At 49.2% G+C, this 15,953-nt stretch overlaps 1 protein-coding gene across 1 annotated transcript in view; it reads left to right on the top strand.

Moving 5' to 3' along the window:
• Nucleotides 1-15,953, top strand: part of SYN2 (synapsin II) — a 50,923-nt gene that overhangs the window by 21,786 nt on the left and 13,184 nt on the right. Inside the window, exons 7-10 of the mRNA XM_055557697.1 lie at nucleotides 60-202; nucleotides 5,803-5,877; nucleotides 6,354-6,456; nucleotides 7,770-7,919. Of these exons, the coding sequence (XP_055413672.1) occupies nucleotides 60-202; nucleotides 5,803-5,877; nucleotides 6,354-6,456; nucleotides 7,770-7,919 (471 nt within the window). The remainder of the gene's footprint in view (nucleotides 1-59; nucleotides 203-5,802; nucleotides 5,878-6,353; nucleotides 6,457-7,769; nucleotides 7,920-15,953) is intronic.

Here is a 15,953-nt window from a genome sequence, read left to right as displayed (position 1 = left end):
TGTGAGCGTGCGTGCACGCGCACCTCCCTTTCTGCCTCTCTGCCTTCCTCCACCATTAGGTCAAAGTGGAAAACCACTACGACTTCCAGGACATTGCCAGCGTGGTGGCCCTCACCCAGACCTACGCTACCGCAGAGCCTTTCATTGATGCCAAGTATGACATCCGGGTCCAGAAGATTGGCACCAACTACAAGGCTTACATGTGAGTGGGGTGGGGGCCCCCGGACGCCCGTCACTGTCTCCTCAGCTCAGGGACGGTGCTCAGCCTCCGGGCAGCAACCAGCTCTCAGTTTGGCCTCCCCTGGCCCCACGAGGTAGAGAACACAGTGAGGGTGCCATGCACATCGGGGCATCTTGGCCTGGCTTCGTTTCAAGGCACAGGAGGGGTTCTCGAACTGACAGGAGGCAGAAAATGAATATTTATTTTCATTCACCTGTAAGTGAAACCCGATGCTCTCCGCAGTTGTGAGCAGACTGGAGTAACCGCGGTAGTTAGTACACAGACGTGTGGTTTGTCACCAGCGGTCATCACAGAGGTTTTTGTATCACATACGCTTGTGGCAGATACCTCTAAGTACCAATTGCTTTTATCACTACTTACAAGTCATGGGAGTTAGACTTGCAGCTACATTCATACCTGTAAATACATTTGTTATTTACAGAAAAAGACATATATTTTTACACTAATCAGAGATTTATTTTTTTTGATAACTTTTATGATAATTACTTTAAATCATTGAGTTCTTCTGCTGTCCTGTGTATTTTATTTTACACTTATACATCTTCAGTATTTCATACATCGAAAGGAATCTGTAGACTTCATGAGGCTGCCAGAGCACAGAAAAAGCTAAGAAACTATAAATATGTAGCCCCGTAGACACTACAGAACGTGAAAAGCATTGTGGTTATGAGAATAGGTGACTATTCCATGTAACTGGGTCCATTTGCCAAAATGAGAAGGGAAAGGCTTCCTGCGATAGAATTAAGAAAAAGAAAAGATTTCAAGACTACCCGATATTCTGAAATATACATCCAAACACAAATGGCTTACAAGTCCAATTTTGGAAATAGTAACTTCACATTTTCCCTGATAACTCAGTTGGTAAAGAACCCGCCTGCAATGCAGGAGACCCCAGTTCAATTCCTAGGTAGGGAAGATCCCTGGAAAAGGGAAAGGCTACCCATTCCAGTATTCTGGCCTGGAGAATTCCATGAACATGGGGTCACAAAGAGTCGGACACGACTGAGCGACTTGCACTTTCACTTCAACTTCACACTTTAAAAAAAAATTAAGGTAGTATTTTTCTTCACAAAGAAAGAACATCACAATCTATGAATGTGACCTTTGCCACACTGGACTTGAGCTCACATCAGGATGTAGCAGCTTCCCTCCCCTTCACCCACCTATTTTCATTTTTCTTTCCTGGTCTTTCTTTTTAGGGTTTATACTCCCTGCCCCTCGAGAGAGTTAGGAGCCCTGTCCCTGTGCGCCCTTCTTGTAACCCCTCACACACCTCTAGCTGAGCACTCCTCACACATGGGCGTTTGTACGGCGCTCCTCTGAGCTCTCTGGGTGGTAATGACAGAGTCATTGAGGCAGCCCTGCTTCCTGGTGCAGCAGCAGACTCCTAGGAGGCACCCAGTGAATATGCAGAGAGAAGCCTTGTGGGGAACGAGGCACTGAATCCTTTTTACAACTTTATTGGCCAGATTCCTACTTTCTAAGTTTATCATTTTTTATTTAAATCTGTTCTGCTTCAGAAAGGAATTTAAGGTTGCTCTAAGATTACACACAATGTGGACTTCCCTGGTGGTCCAGTGGTCAGGACTCTGCACTCTCACTCCTGAAGGCCCGGGTTCCATCCCTGGTCAGAAAACTAAGATCCCAAGTGCTGTGCATGGCCAAGTAAATAAATAAATAAAATAAGGAAGCATGCACAATATAAGACAGGAAGATGCAGGTTCAATCCCTGGGTCAGGAAAATCCCCTGGAGGAAGAAATGGCAATCCACTCCAGTATTCTTGCCTGGGAAATCCCATGGACAGAGGAGCCTGATGGGGTACAGTCCATGGGGTCGCAAAGAGTTGGACACGACTTAGCACAATTTAAAAGACCATTATAAAAACTAGCTAAAAATAGTAGGAAAAGCCATGATTTTGGTACTGATGAAAGCAGATTTCCTATCCTTTAATTTTAAAATCCCATAAATAAACAAAAAAGCATCGATGATGGTAGAGCAAGAGTGTCTTGATCCTTAAAAGGAGGCACCACATTTTTAAAAATTGAGGTTTCTGAAAACAACTTAAATGGAGCATAAGAAAAGAGAATCCCCAACCACTGATGAGGGGTAAGTGATGAGAGCAGCTTTAGAAAATATTCACTTTTACTTGTGAGGGACTGTCAGTTATTTGGGCAAACGTTTAGGTTTTCTCAGCTCCTCTTCCCCAAACTTTTGGCCATCTTCTTGCTCTCAGAAGAAGGAACTGACCTGACAGTAGCCAAGGTAAGTTTTGAGATTCTTCCCTTCTGCCCGAGCCCTCACCTAGAGACCAGGAGATGGCTAGGCTTGGTGGGAAGAGTGCACCACCCCTGCTGCTGTCTGTCAGCAATAATGTGGGTCCCTCTATGGACGTCGGATGGCCTGTGAGTCCTGAGTGGCCATTGAGCTGTCCCTGAATGGCTTCTCAGGTTCCCCTCTGCTCCCATGTGCCCCAGGTAGCCTTCATAGATCTGTGCCTGGCATCCCATTGTTAGAGAAAGGTGTGAAGTATAAGGGGCTTTACTATTACTCACTCAAAAGTTTCGGACACCCTATTATGGACCATGCCTTGTGCTGCAGACAAGGAAGTGAGGGACTCTGCCCAGCCTGGTCACAGGAGCACACCTATGAAGCACCAGTGCTAGGAAGACAGCATTATTTTTTCTCTGATCTGTCTTTGTGTTTCTGTTCACATACAGCAAGCCACTCAACTGTGAGTTGTTCATCTTTTCTGAACTAGGCAGTGGGGTGTAGGGGAAAGCGAAACCCAGTGAGGGCACCAAGAGTCCTGGGCTTGTTGTTTAGTCACTAAGACGCGTTCGACTCTGCGACTCCAGGAACTGCTGCACACCAGGCTTCCCTGTCCTTCACTACCTCCTGGAATTTGCTCAGACTTATGTCCTTTGAGTTGTTGATGCCATCCAAGCATCTCATCCTCTGCTGCCCATTTCTCCTCTTGCCTTCAATCTTTCCCAGTATCAAGGTCTTTTCCAATGAGTTGCCTCTTTGCATCAGGTAGTCGAAGGATTGGAGCTTCAGTGTCAGCACCAGTCCTTCCAATGAATATTCGGGGTTGATTTCTTTTAGGATTGACTGATTTGATCTCCTTGTAGTCCAAGGGACTCTCAAGAGTCTTCTCCAGCATCACAGTTGGAAAGCATCAATTCTTGGCACACAGCCTTCTTTATGGACCAACTCTTACATCCATACATGACTACATCCATACATATACACCTTGATGTACGGACCTTTGTCAGCCAAGTAATGTCTCTGCTTTTTTGATATGCTGTCTAGGTTTGTCATAGCTTTTCTTCCAAGGAGAAAGCATATTTTAATTTCATGGCTGCAGTCACCATCCACAGTGATTTTGGAGCCCAAGAGAAGAAAATCTGTCACTGTTTCCACTTTTCCCCATCTATTTGCCATGAAGTAATGGAGCTGGATGCCATGACCTTAGTTTTTTCAATGTTGAATTTTAAGCCAGCTTTTTCACTCTCTTCTTTCATCCTCATCAAGAGGCTCTTTGGTTCCTCTTCATTTTCTGCCGTTAGAGTGGTGTCATCTGCGTATCTGAGGTTGTTGATATTTCTCCCGGCAGTCTAGATTCCAGCTTGTGATTCATCCAGCCCGGCATTTCACATGATGTACTCTGCATATAAATTAAATAAACAGGGTGACATACAGCCTTGATGTACTCCTTTCCCAATTTGGAACCAGTCTGTTGTTCCATGTCCGGTTTTAACTGTTGCTTCTTGACCTGCATACAGGTTTCTCAGAAGACAGGTAAGATGGTCTGGTATTCCCATCTCTTTAAGAATTTTCCACAGTTTGTTGTGATTCACACAGTCAAAGGCTTTAGCTTAGCCAATAATGTAGAAGTAGATGTTTTTCTGGAATTCCCTTGCTTTTTCTATGATCCAACAGATGTTGACAATTTGGTTTCTGGTTCCTCTGCCTTTTCTAAATCCAGCTTGTACATCTGAAAGTTCATGTTCTGCTGAAGCCTAGCTTTAAGGATTTTGAACATTACCTTGCTAGCATGTGAACCTAGTTTGACTAGATATACAATCTTGGACGAGTCAGCTAACCTTTCTGAGTCTCAATCTCCTCATCTGTAAAGTGGGGGCAAAAACTGCAGCCTACTCACACCAGGGAATTTTCAGTGAGGCTCTGGTGAGGGATCTGGGATGGAGCAGCCTTGGAAGGGAATCAGCACTGTACACATGTAAGTCATTGGGCTTGGCTCTCTGGGCTGGCGCAGGGCTCTGAAGAACCTGCCACATGTCTTGGTTCCCAGTGTCTGGTATTGGATCTCCAGGGAGGAGACTCCTGAGAACTGCTGAGCAGAGAATCACATCATCAGTCTCCAGTCATAGTGAGTGACAAGGCCGGCGTGTGTAGGGAGTGACTGGGCTCTGTCAGTGGATGAGCGTGGCTCTTCTGTCCCTGGGCCATCCCCTTCCTCTTGACTGTGTCTCAGTGAAGACTCATTTACAGTTTACTTAAAACCTGTATAATTTGGTCCTCATGGCAACCCTGTGTTTACACAAGGATAAATAAGGCTCAGAGAGGTGAGGTGATTCACCCAAGGTCACCCAGCCAGTCAAGAGCAAATCCAGAACCAGAAACCAGGTCAATTGCCTCCTCCTTAGTCCAAGACCAATTGAGTCTATGTAACGCGTGGCCACAGATGGAGGACGCAGGGCACGGAAGAGAAGGCTTGGGGACTCGACTCCATGGGCTCCACATGAGGGATGAGGCAGCTTAAGCCCGAAGAGGCCAGCCGGCTTGTCCACAGCCACAGTGCTGATACTGTAGGCCCTCAGTGTTAACTGTTGAAAGAATAAGTGAGCTAGTAAGGAAGCCTCGGGAAGATACTCACTGGAGCCTTGAGGGTGTTTCCAGGACCAACAGAATTCAGCTTGTGCATACCAAGGCAGCCCAGATACCAAGTGGGTAGGCTGATGGGAATACTAGACACAATTTGTTGTTGTTGTTTAGTTGCTCAGTTGTGTCTGACTCTTTGCAATCCCATGGACTGCAGCACGCCAGGCTTCCCTGTCCTTCACTATCTCCCGGAGTTTGCCCAACTCATGTCCATTGAGTCAGTGACGCCATCCAACCATCTCACCCTCTGCTACCCTCTTGTCCTTCTCCCCTTAGTCTTTCCCAACACCAAGGTCTTTTCCAATGAGTCAACTCTTCCCATCAGGTGGCCAAAGTACAAGATACAATAAGACAAACCTCAAGTGTTTAATAGATTTGTGGACAGAAGACTTACCTCAGATAACTAAAGTTAAAAGTAGACACAGGATTTGAAGAGAGGTGGAGGCAAAGTCCTCTAGGAATTGTTAGATCAGGGAAGACTCCAGGGCACCAGGGCAGCCCAGGTTGCCCTTGTAGAAAGGAGGAGAGCATTACGGTTGGGGGGTTGGCAGCGGAAGCCAGGCTCTCGGGTCAGCAGACAGGCCCCAGGCTCTGGGTGGGAGAGACAGGTGGGGACAGCGACCATGAGCCGTCACTTGGCGGGGCCTTGTTGCAGGAGGACGTCAATCTCAGGGAACTGGAAGACAAACACTGGCTCTGCAATGCTGGAGCAGATCGCCATGTCAGACCGGTGAGTGAGGGGAGGGGTGCAGCTCCCCTGTCTGGTGAGGGCGGCTTCCATAGAAGAGAAGGTATAAGAAATGAGTCCTGCCCAAAGGGGGTCTCTAATCTAGCCAGACAGATGGAACACAAAGGCCCAAACACCCAGTAAGAAGATTAGGCAGGACTGGAGATATGATGGAAAATGATGGAGATAAAGACTGGACTTGCCATAGATGCTCCAGGGCAGGAGGAGTTACTGTGGGCTGAACAGCTGAGGGAGGCTGCCTAGAGTAGATGAGACCTGCTCTAGGCTTGGGAAGGTGGAGAGGGTCTAGAGAGCAAAGCAAGAGGGTGCAGTAGATTAGGCAGTGTGCTTGATTGATGGGGGGAGGTCTGGGGGGTGCAGCCAGGAGAGGTAGAGGCCGCCAGGATCGCATGACCACAAGTGGGCTAGGTGGGAGCTAGTGCCCCAGCCTCAGGACACTTTCCCCCACCCCACTCCAGGTACAAGCTGTGGGTGGACACCTGCTCTGAGATCTTCGGTGGCCTGGACATCTGTGCCGTCAAAGCTGTGCATGGCAAAGATGGCAAAGACTATATTTTTGAGGTAAGTCTGGCCCAAAGAGTATCTCAGTAAGAGACGAGCCCCAGGGCTGGAGGCCAAGCTCTTGGCTTGAGAGCTGCACGGGTGCACGGACTGCAGTTAGGTTAGAGTCTCCTGAGCCACGGGAAGGTTCCCGGGTGACACAGCTGGGGAGTGTGCAGAGCCAAACAGCTGCCAGTAGAGCTGTGGTTTCTAACCAGCCGGGCTGACCCACACCATTGGTGAGAGATGCCAGACCCGCGTTCCTGGGTCCTAGCCTGCCACTCCTCCAGGGAGCCTTCAGTGGTTTTGCCATTCTTAGTCTCAGGAAGCTGGCCTTGGGAATCACTGGATCCAGTCTGCTCTGCCAGTGAGAGACTGGAGGCCTGATGCCACAAGCAAAGCCACACAGTGAGTCGGTGTCTCAGCCTGGCTAGAACTCAGGTCTCCTGGACGCAGGAGATTCTTCTTAGCCCTTCTCTGAGCCCTGGAGACACTTGACTCACCCTGGGCCTCTGGCACAACCTTGCTGACCCTTTTCCCATGTTAAAGGGAGAGTCAGTGGCCATATGTGTCCTTCACACACATTCCTGTCCAGTCTTCCTGGGAGCAGGAGAGGCTCCTTGCCAGGTGTTGGTAGTATTTACAGAGGATTTATGTCTGGAGCCCAAAGTGGGCTTCAGAATCTACTCCATGGCCTGCTCAGCATGTAACTTCTACATGGTCATACCACCCTCCTCTTGGTAGGCCTTGGTTTTCTTATCCCTGAATGAGAGAGTTGAACTATGGCGTCTGAGATCCTGGGCAGGCAGACACTTCCTAAAGGAGGAAAACATTGATCTGGACCTTGACATACAGGAGGAATTGGCTCGGTGGTGAAAGTGAAGGCATCTCAGGTCATGAGCAAAGGCAGGAAGCCAGTCGTTTAATGGGCAGAGTATCAGTGGGGCCAGAGGTTGTGTGGGAGAAGAGTTACAGAGGAGAGAACTGCCTTCTAACCGGAGTTAAGGGCGTGGCCTTCCGTGTTCCTGCTCCCCTGTCTGCCAGCCTCAGAGCCTGGGGCTGGACTGTCTGTCTGCCCTCTGCCTCTCCCCGCCACCCTCAGTCGCCAGACTGAAGTCCCACTGAGCCCTGACCTGCATGAAGTCTGGGGAGGCCCAAGGCCAAGGCTGCAGGAGAAGGGAACGGAGGCATGCAAAGGAGTGTGCCTCCAACAGAAGACACAAGCACTCACTTCACCCCAACCTACCTCTACTGGCTTAAGTCCTGCCCGTTCTGAAAGACTGTCCCAGGCCGTGGATGTCTCCTTTCCTAACCGGGTTCCCTTCCTCCCCCAGGTCATGGACTGTAGTATGCCGCTGATCGGGGAGCACCAGGTGGAGGACAGACAACTCATCACTGAGCTGGTCATCAGCAAGATGAACCAGCTGCTGTCGAGGACCCCTGTCCTCTCTCCTCAGAGACCCTTAACCACCCAGCAGCCACAGGTAAGCAGAGAGGAGACACAAGGGCAGCCACGAACCCTTGCCTAGCCTGCTGCTCCAGACAGCAGTGGCTCTAAGACGGAACAGAGGTCAGATGCCCACAGGTCTGGATGGGCTCTCTGGAGTCTTTTCTTTCTCCGTCTCTTTCCCTTCCCTCCCCTCTGGACACCTGATTATCTTCCATCACCCCTTATAGAAACTTTCTCATTAGCAATCTGCAGGATCAGCTGTATAACTGTCCAGAGATGGAGTATCAGATCCCTCCCCTCTGAACTTGAGGACTCCAGGGAACCAGACCCTGTTCCCTCTGGGACTTGTCACCTGGAGTTCTTTGAGGAAGGGCTGGGTCAGGTCTCATTAGCTGCTCAGTGCCCGAGAGGTCTGTCACACTTGTAGAGAAAGAAGGGTGTTTCTGAGACACCTGCTGGTCTGGAGAGGGGGAGAGTCGGGTCCCTCATTCTGGGAGAGAGTGACAGGTAGAACTCAAATAAGAACTCTGCTTTCCTGCCTAGGGGAGACGAGACAACTTCCTAGTTGCCTGTGGTGTGTGACTCAGGTCAGTCACATCCGCAATGACAGTACTCCAGCCACAGGTCTAGTGGGAGATCCACACTGAAGCTTTGGTGGAACCTCAAGCTCTGTGGCTCTAGAATGGGCCAAAGAAAGGCAAGGACCCTGGGCCTGAGGGCCTTTAGTCCCTCTAGGATGTAGCTCCTTTTTCAAAAATATTGCCAAACACTTCCCTCCACTGTGTAATAGGGTTGTAACAGCTTGGAACAGTGAATCCAAGAACTGAGTCCTAGTTTAGCTCCAAACGGCTGTGTGACTTTGGGGGGAAGTTACTACCCTTTCTAGGGTTCAGGTTTTATCACTTGTAAATGAAAATCTCTCAGCAATCTTGCTTTCAAGATCCTACTTCAAACATTTAAGGAGGTGGAGTCGAACTCAGAATGTGGGCTTTGATGCAAGAACTCTCCAAGTTTGATAGTTTACTGGCTTTGTGACCTTCAGCAAGGACTGTATCTCTGACTCAAGAGAGATCTGAACAATAGCACCTGTATTCTAGGGTTGTTATAAGGATCAAATGAAGTAAAGAACGCAAACTATGGCATAGCATATCATAAATGCTCAATAAAGGCTACCTGTGTTATTACGTAAGCAGGCAGCCTCTGGGTGTGGGTTCCCTCCAGTCTTCGGCTTTGAGATCATCTCTCCCTTTTCTGAAGATCAGTGCTTTGCTGGGATTATGCTGCAATCAGGAGCCAAGTAATTGGATTCTTGAAATCGTATGGTAAGAAAGAAGAAAAGGAGGGGGAAAAAAGTATAAACTTGTCTGGTTTATTTAGTATAGAAGCAAATTACCCCCACATTTATCTTCTCATCATTTGAACATCACAGGATCATAGCAGAGAAACATAGTTTACAGTCATAACAATGGACCTGAACCCTCAGGAAAGGATTGCATTTTAGTCACTGTTTCATACTCTGGTTAAGAAGGCCAGAAACATAATGCATAAGAAGTGTTTCTGTAGAAAATGACTATGATAAAACAACATGGTAAGCGGTAAGTCAGTACCCTCTCTCAATCTGTCTCCTCCGCCCTTTCTCCACCCCCCATTAATACAAGATGATATCTAAATACCTTTTGAGCTTTAAAGATCTCTTTGAGTAGAATTCTCCTTCCATCCTGACTGATGAGAGCTTATGGGCTAACGTATGTCTGTGCTGTCTTTGTGCCCAAGTTGAGAGTAGCCCCATGAGGCAGGATGTTGCCATAGATTAGCTTTTGTGTGTGTTACACACCTTCTGTAGGGCTTCGCTGGTGGCTTAGATGGTAAAGAATCTGCCTGCAGTGGAGGAGATCAGGGTTCAGTCCCTGGGTCAGGAAGATCCCATGGAGAAGGGAATGGCTATCCGCTCCAGTATTCTTGCCTGGAGAATTCCATGGACAGAGGAGCCTGGCGGGCATCCATCTCCATGGATGGCAGAGTCAGACACACTGAGCCACTAACACTTTCACTTCTTAGATGGCTCACACTGTGGGGACCTCCAAACAAGTACAAAAATCTGTTCCTGTGCTTTAGGAATATAGTCACCAGATAATAATATAGGGTAATTAGGGTAACACACCTTAGTTGCTTGTTAGAGATACAAGCCCATTATTTACGTATTGTGCTTAACTAGAGGTGATAGAAGGATTTTCCTGGTTGAAATAATATCAGGCCTGCAGTAGATTTTATGATTTAGTAAATCTGATGGCATCAAGGTGTCTTCTGGTCCTAGCTGTCTCAGTGATGGGATTGGCAGATGGTTGCTCATTCCTGCCCTATAGGAAGACTGACAAGAGTCCCCTTTCCCCCTGACCCCCTGAGAAACAGAGTATCTGGTAGCTGCTTAAAGACTTTATGACAGAGTAAGACAGCCAATGTTGCCCAGGCAAGATAAACAAAAATGGGCTGCTCTGGGGCCCTGTGAGGGTCCCTTCAGGACTTTTATATACGTGTGCACACTCTCTTGGCTCCTACAGCTCCTACATTCTGACTAGACTGAAGGCTAGGTCAGGAGACCTGAGTTCAGTCTGTCCTTGCCACTGACTCATGAGGTCGTCTTGGGTAGATTTCCTTTTCTTTCTCCGTCTCAGCATCTCTGTGTGTAAAAGGAAGGGTTGAACCAAGAAATTCACTAAGATCTTTTCTAGCAATAAAATTTAATTATTTGAAAATTATAAAATTTTAGTAACAAAGACTTTCTCCCTAAAAAAGTGTTTTCACCCAATGAAAGCATTGATTCTTCTTTCATGTGATTCCCTTACTTTGTGAACATTAAATACTTCAACTTAAATATTTTAAAGAGAAAGCCTTCAGAGTCGAGGCAGGAAACCTGGTAAGGAATGAGCTCCCCTAACCACAGGGGCGCCTGTAAAAATTCCTTATAGCAAAGCCCTTGTGGCTTCAGGGTGAATTTTTCTCCACTGAGCTTCACAGTTGAAGTTACAACAGGATATTGCAGAAAGCATAGCGTGCTGGGAGTCAAGACACTCAGGGGCCAGTCTCCCTCTGCCAGGACGTTACGTGACTGTGGGTGAGTCACTTCCCACCTCTGGACCTGCTTCCTCACCTGTAAAATGGAACTGGGATAGATGATCTTTAGATCCCTTTCAGTTCTGAGGTCACATGAAACCTGAGGTCAGCCCACCTGTGAAATCCGAAGGCAAGTCCTCCACAGACCGCCCTTACTCCTGCCACGAGCAGAAAGTTTAGACACTCCCCCAAACCACCCTGAGGTTCGAGAATTCTCTGGAAGGACTCACAGAACTTCCTGAAAGCCACTGTACTCACAGGTGCATTATGGGAAAGGGCACAGATGCAAAAATAAAGGCCCAAGAAGGCTGCCTAGGGCAGAGTTTAGGAGAGTTCCAAACCCAGAGCCTCTTTTGTCCTTAGGATGTGTTAGTCTCTGGCCTCTATCACTGATACGGCACAGGGAGTGTTGCCAACCAGGGAAGCTCACCTGAATTCCAGTGTTCAGGGGTTTTTGAGGTTTCATTTCATAAGCTTGCTTGATTGATTGACCATCTCCTTGAACGCAGGTGTCTCCAACTTTCCCCTCCCTGGAGGTCAGTCTAATACCACAGGGCCTGAGGGCCCACCCTGAGTCACCTCATTATCATGCACCATCAAGGGTGGTCTGAGGGGCCCCCACCTTGAATAACACAGACACTGCTGTCACTCAGGAAATTCCAAAGAGTGTAGAGGCTACTTCCCAAGGCAGGGAGGGGGATTGTGAATAAGGGCCAGATCTTTCTTTGGGCAAGGCCAAATTCTTTACTGCATACATAATTAAATTAATTTAGCAAATGTCTCTCAAATACTTTCAAGCCTTATTTGTCCGTGTTTTCTCTGACCAGCGTAGGCCTAGGCCAAAGTATGTGCTTAAAATTAGTTAGTAGACTTGAGGCGACAGGGATAAATGCAACATCTTCGTACCATCCTAGCTCATGCCCACCATGCCCTCACCACACTGGTACGGGCTTTTGTGTTACCTGCATCCTCTCTCTGACGTGCTGTTTCTGTTTTTGTGTGGCTGGCTTCTTTGTAATCATATAACTGATTCTTCCTCAACTGCTGTGTCTCAGGTCTGGCAGAGGCATCCTGGCTACACTAAGGAGCGGTGTATGTGTGGTCTGCCCAGTACAGTCAGTCGTGGGTAGAAAAGTCCAATGACAATAACAAAACCAAGTCTGTCTGCTTTTTTATTATCACTACGTGGTAGCCATTCTATATAAATGACAGTGATAAACCACTCCCACTTACTTCTCCCTTGATCTGCCAGTGTAATACATATTTGTTGGACGAATTCCCAGTTGGAATGTGTCTTTAACAGCCCTGGCAGCACACTGGACTTGGGGTGGAGATCTTCTGAATGAATTTGGTAGAGTCCAAATGGAAGAGATGCAAACCAAAGCGAGTTTACTTGGGCCTCAGCCAGGGCTTTGAATGGCAATCTGAGCCCATGGGTGCTGCCACTAACTCTTGTCCGCTCCTCACCACCAGGCTCCCCAGTCCTGGCCTCTTTCTTCCATAGCTCTGGCAGCTCAGGCTGCGAGAGCCTCTGACCTGTGTCATAAGCCCCAGATGCTCCTGCTTGCCCATATTCTAGGTCAAGACCAGGACAGACTTCTGTTCAGTTCAGTCGCTCAGTCGTGTCTGACTGTTTGGACTGCAGCACACCAGGCTTCCCTGTCCATCACCAGCTCCCAGAGCTTGCTCAAATTCATCTCCATCGAGTCAGTGATGCCATCCAACCATTTCATCCTCTGTCGTCCCATGACTTATGACTAGCCGTTGTTGACCTTTCTCCCTTTCTCCCTCCCTCTCCTTGCCTACAGCTCCCCCATTAGAGCTTTTGTTTGTTTCCGTGACTCTAAAAGAAAGCCTGAAGGAGGTTAGGAGTAGGGGAGGTGAGCAGAGGGCCTCCCTTACCTTGTCAGCCAGCCACCTAAGTGGAGTAATTGTAAGAAGCAGAGAGCAAAGTCATGGGGCTGAGCCCAAGCCAGCTGCCGGGCCCAGTTGAGAGGAATAGGGGCAGGGGTGTCAGAGGCACGAAGTCGCTGAGAGCAGGAGTGAGTGGCAAACCCTTATCATCTTGGCCTCTCCCTGGCTGGCCTGCCAGCTTCAGGGCTGCCCTTAGAGACCCTCTACTTGGAGTGCTGTTCTCAAGGTGGCAGTGACACCTGGTGGCCAGTGCTGGCCAAAACCTCCAGGCTAAATGCCTGCAGAGCCTCCCCTCTCAGGCCTGCTCTCCTCTCCCCTTCTCACTCCCTGTCCGGGGGCCTGTCGTCTGGGATCTGAGCTGGGCCTCATCACATCCTGGGTCCCTGGAGGGGGTCTGCTCCTGAGACCCCAGGAACCACAGGGGCAGAACTGCAGGTGGACAGACCATTTGGGTCACGCCCGCAGAGAAGGTGTCTTGGGGCTCTTATTCATGTGTCTAGTTGTTGTCATTTCCTATCACACGGCTCTCCTTTTTATTCCCCAATAAAATCTTCCAGAGCCAGAGGACTGAATTGCTCTTGAAGGGATTTCAGACACCCCTGGTCTTTCTATCTGGCTGTGGGTTAGACCCCTGAGGGTCTAAGATGCTAAGATTCAGCCTTTGGAAACATGAATGCACATAATGTGTCCAAGAAGAACATGAGGCTCTGCCTCGATCTTGAGCTGATCACAGCTCCAATGTCGCTTCCCATCCGGGAGTCACAGCAAGGCAGGTGCTCAGAGGAGAGAGACCCAGAGGTTGGGGCATTTGGTAGATCTGTTCTATGAGCAGAACTGAAAAGGGCTGCTGTGGAGCAGCAGAATTCTCAAGGAGCCCGTGACTCCATAGCCTCAGCTCTCTGACAGCTGTCATGGGGCAGATCAGGTGCCAAAGGCAAGCCTATTGGAAGACGTGAGTAAAGTCTCTGATGCTGAGAAAGGAAACGGCTGCTTGGGGAAGCGGTACGTGGCTGCCATGTCACTGCTGATGTCCAAGCCACTCCTCAGGCACATGGTGAAAGGCTGGGCTGGAGGCTAGGGCTGTTGGAACAGGCAGCTCTTAACAATCTCCTTCCAGGTCTGAGACACTGTGATCCAAGCCGTGTGCTAGCCAGAGACCTGGGAAAAGCAGTAATGAGCGTCCCAAATTGAAGGACTGGGGCCCGATAACCTCTGGCCTTGGGCTTCTGGTGGGACATTATGCAAGTCCTTTTTCACTGATTCTCTGGCCTAGAGAGATACTCAGAAATGTTTCCAGCTAGGCCTTTCCAGCTGCAAAGGGCTCTGAAGTCTCTCCAGTACAAGGGGACCCAAGATTGAGAAGGGGTCCAAGATTGGAATCTAAAGGGCTAGGCGGTTAGGGAGGAGACACAACTCAGACCCCAAACACAGGCCTCAGAGGGCTTCACTCAGCTCAGAAAAAGTAAATTTCAGGCAAAGAAAGGCCTTCCTGCTTCCCACAGTTGGACTGCTTTAGGGAATTTTTTCCCCAGTGAGTGTAAGCTGAAAATGTGAGATTTGAGGCAGGTTCATATAAAGTCACTAGTGACCAGATCCCTTAACAGACTATTCAGGGAAACTGACTATTTTGAGGCTGTCTTAACTTGTAAGGGACATCTTTAATCACTTGTCGCTGACATTCTGACCTCGGGTGACCCAGCCCTCGGGGCCCCCTTAGGTCTCATGGACCACCCCACGGGACCTTTCTTGTGTCCGTTGGAAATCACTGATCATGGGAGGACTGCAGTCCAGGACATGCCTCAGCCCTCAGAGCAGCAGCTCCCCTCACACGAGGAGGAGGAGCAGGTCCCTGGGTGCTTTTTGTAACCTCTCAGCAGAAGGAAGGTGGGCTCTAGGGACTGCAGGAGTGATCCTAGAGAGGTCCCAAGGTGCCTGGAAACATGCCGTCCCCTTTGCTCCGGCTGAACCTACAACCTCCCGACCACATTCCTTCCTGCTGCCTCATTCCCCCTGGGGTCCTGGACCGGGGGAGCAGGGCCTGGGGAGCTGATCAGAATAGCTCGGTGGCGTGTCCAGCAAGAAGCTTGGCCTGGCCTCTTTCCTGGGGCCAGACCCTGAGACCCTTTCCCAATTTCCTGTCTCAGATATGCTGAGCAAGCACAGGCTTTCCTCCGTGGTGGGGGCCGCTGGACTCTGGCCAGCAACCCTCAAGAGTTGAGTCACTCAGTGTCTTTCCTTCCTCAGCTCTCCAGCCTGCTGGGACCTCCGATAGGAGCTCCTCTCTCACAGCTTGTCTGCTGAAAGCCACAGGCGGGCGAATGAAGGGTGCCTTTGGCACAACCCCACAAATCCTCTTCCGTGGACTTGGTTTCTCTCCCAGACTAGTGATTTCCTTTCCAGTCAGCTCAGGAGCTAACATTTACTGTTTTTGAAATGACTTTACTGCGTCTTCAGGGGCCTTGCTGGAACACGTCAGTGATACACAGAGGGCAGCCCAGCCCCGAGTCCACACCCTACCCTGCCCACCCTGAACTCCTGTGCACTGCGTGTGCAGCTGACAGAAAACCGCCAGCAGTGTCTTCTCCACTGATGCGTGAAATCCTACCATTAAAGCTTCAGTCCTCTGGACTGATAATTTATTATTATTCAAATAATAGTAATGATGCTCAGATCATTACTTTACGTGGCACTTTGCGGTTTACAAAGCACAGCCATTATTCTGAGCCTCACAGCCTTTCTGTGAGATGCCTTAAGCTGGTGTTTCTCTCTGTTTTACATATCAGCAGAGAGAGAGCAAACGATCTGTCCAAGGTTTTTAGGCAGGAGAGCTGGGTCTTCTGGCCCCCAGTTCCACAGACGTTCTGCAGTGCCCTGCATTGTGCCCTTTGGATGCTCCTCCAGAGCTCAGGGACGGTGAGAAGTGGGGGAGCTGGCCCTGGGGACCCTGTGCAGGGGGAGCCCTTGCCCTCCTCCTCCTCAGCCCCACACTGAACCTTCCAACCTGGAGGCACCTCCACACTTCACCAGCTCTCTCTTGCTGTCC

This window comes from Bubalus kerabau, chromosome 20 (genome assembly GCF_029407905.1).
Source record: "Bubalus kerabau isolate K-KA32 ecotype Philippines breed swamp buffalo chromosome 20, PCC_UOA_SB_1v2, whole genome shotgun sequence".
In the NCBI taxonomy this organism is placed as follows: Eukaryota; Metazoa; Chordata; class Mammalia; order Artiodactyla; family Bovidae; genus Bubalus; species Bubalus kerabau.
The sequence above is the reverse complement of the archived record's forward strand: the minus strand, read 5'-3'. Positions and strand labels throughout refer to the sequence as shown.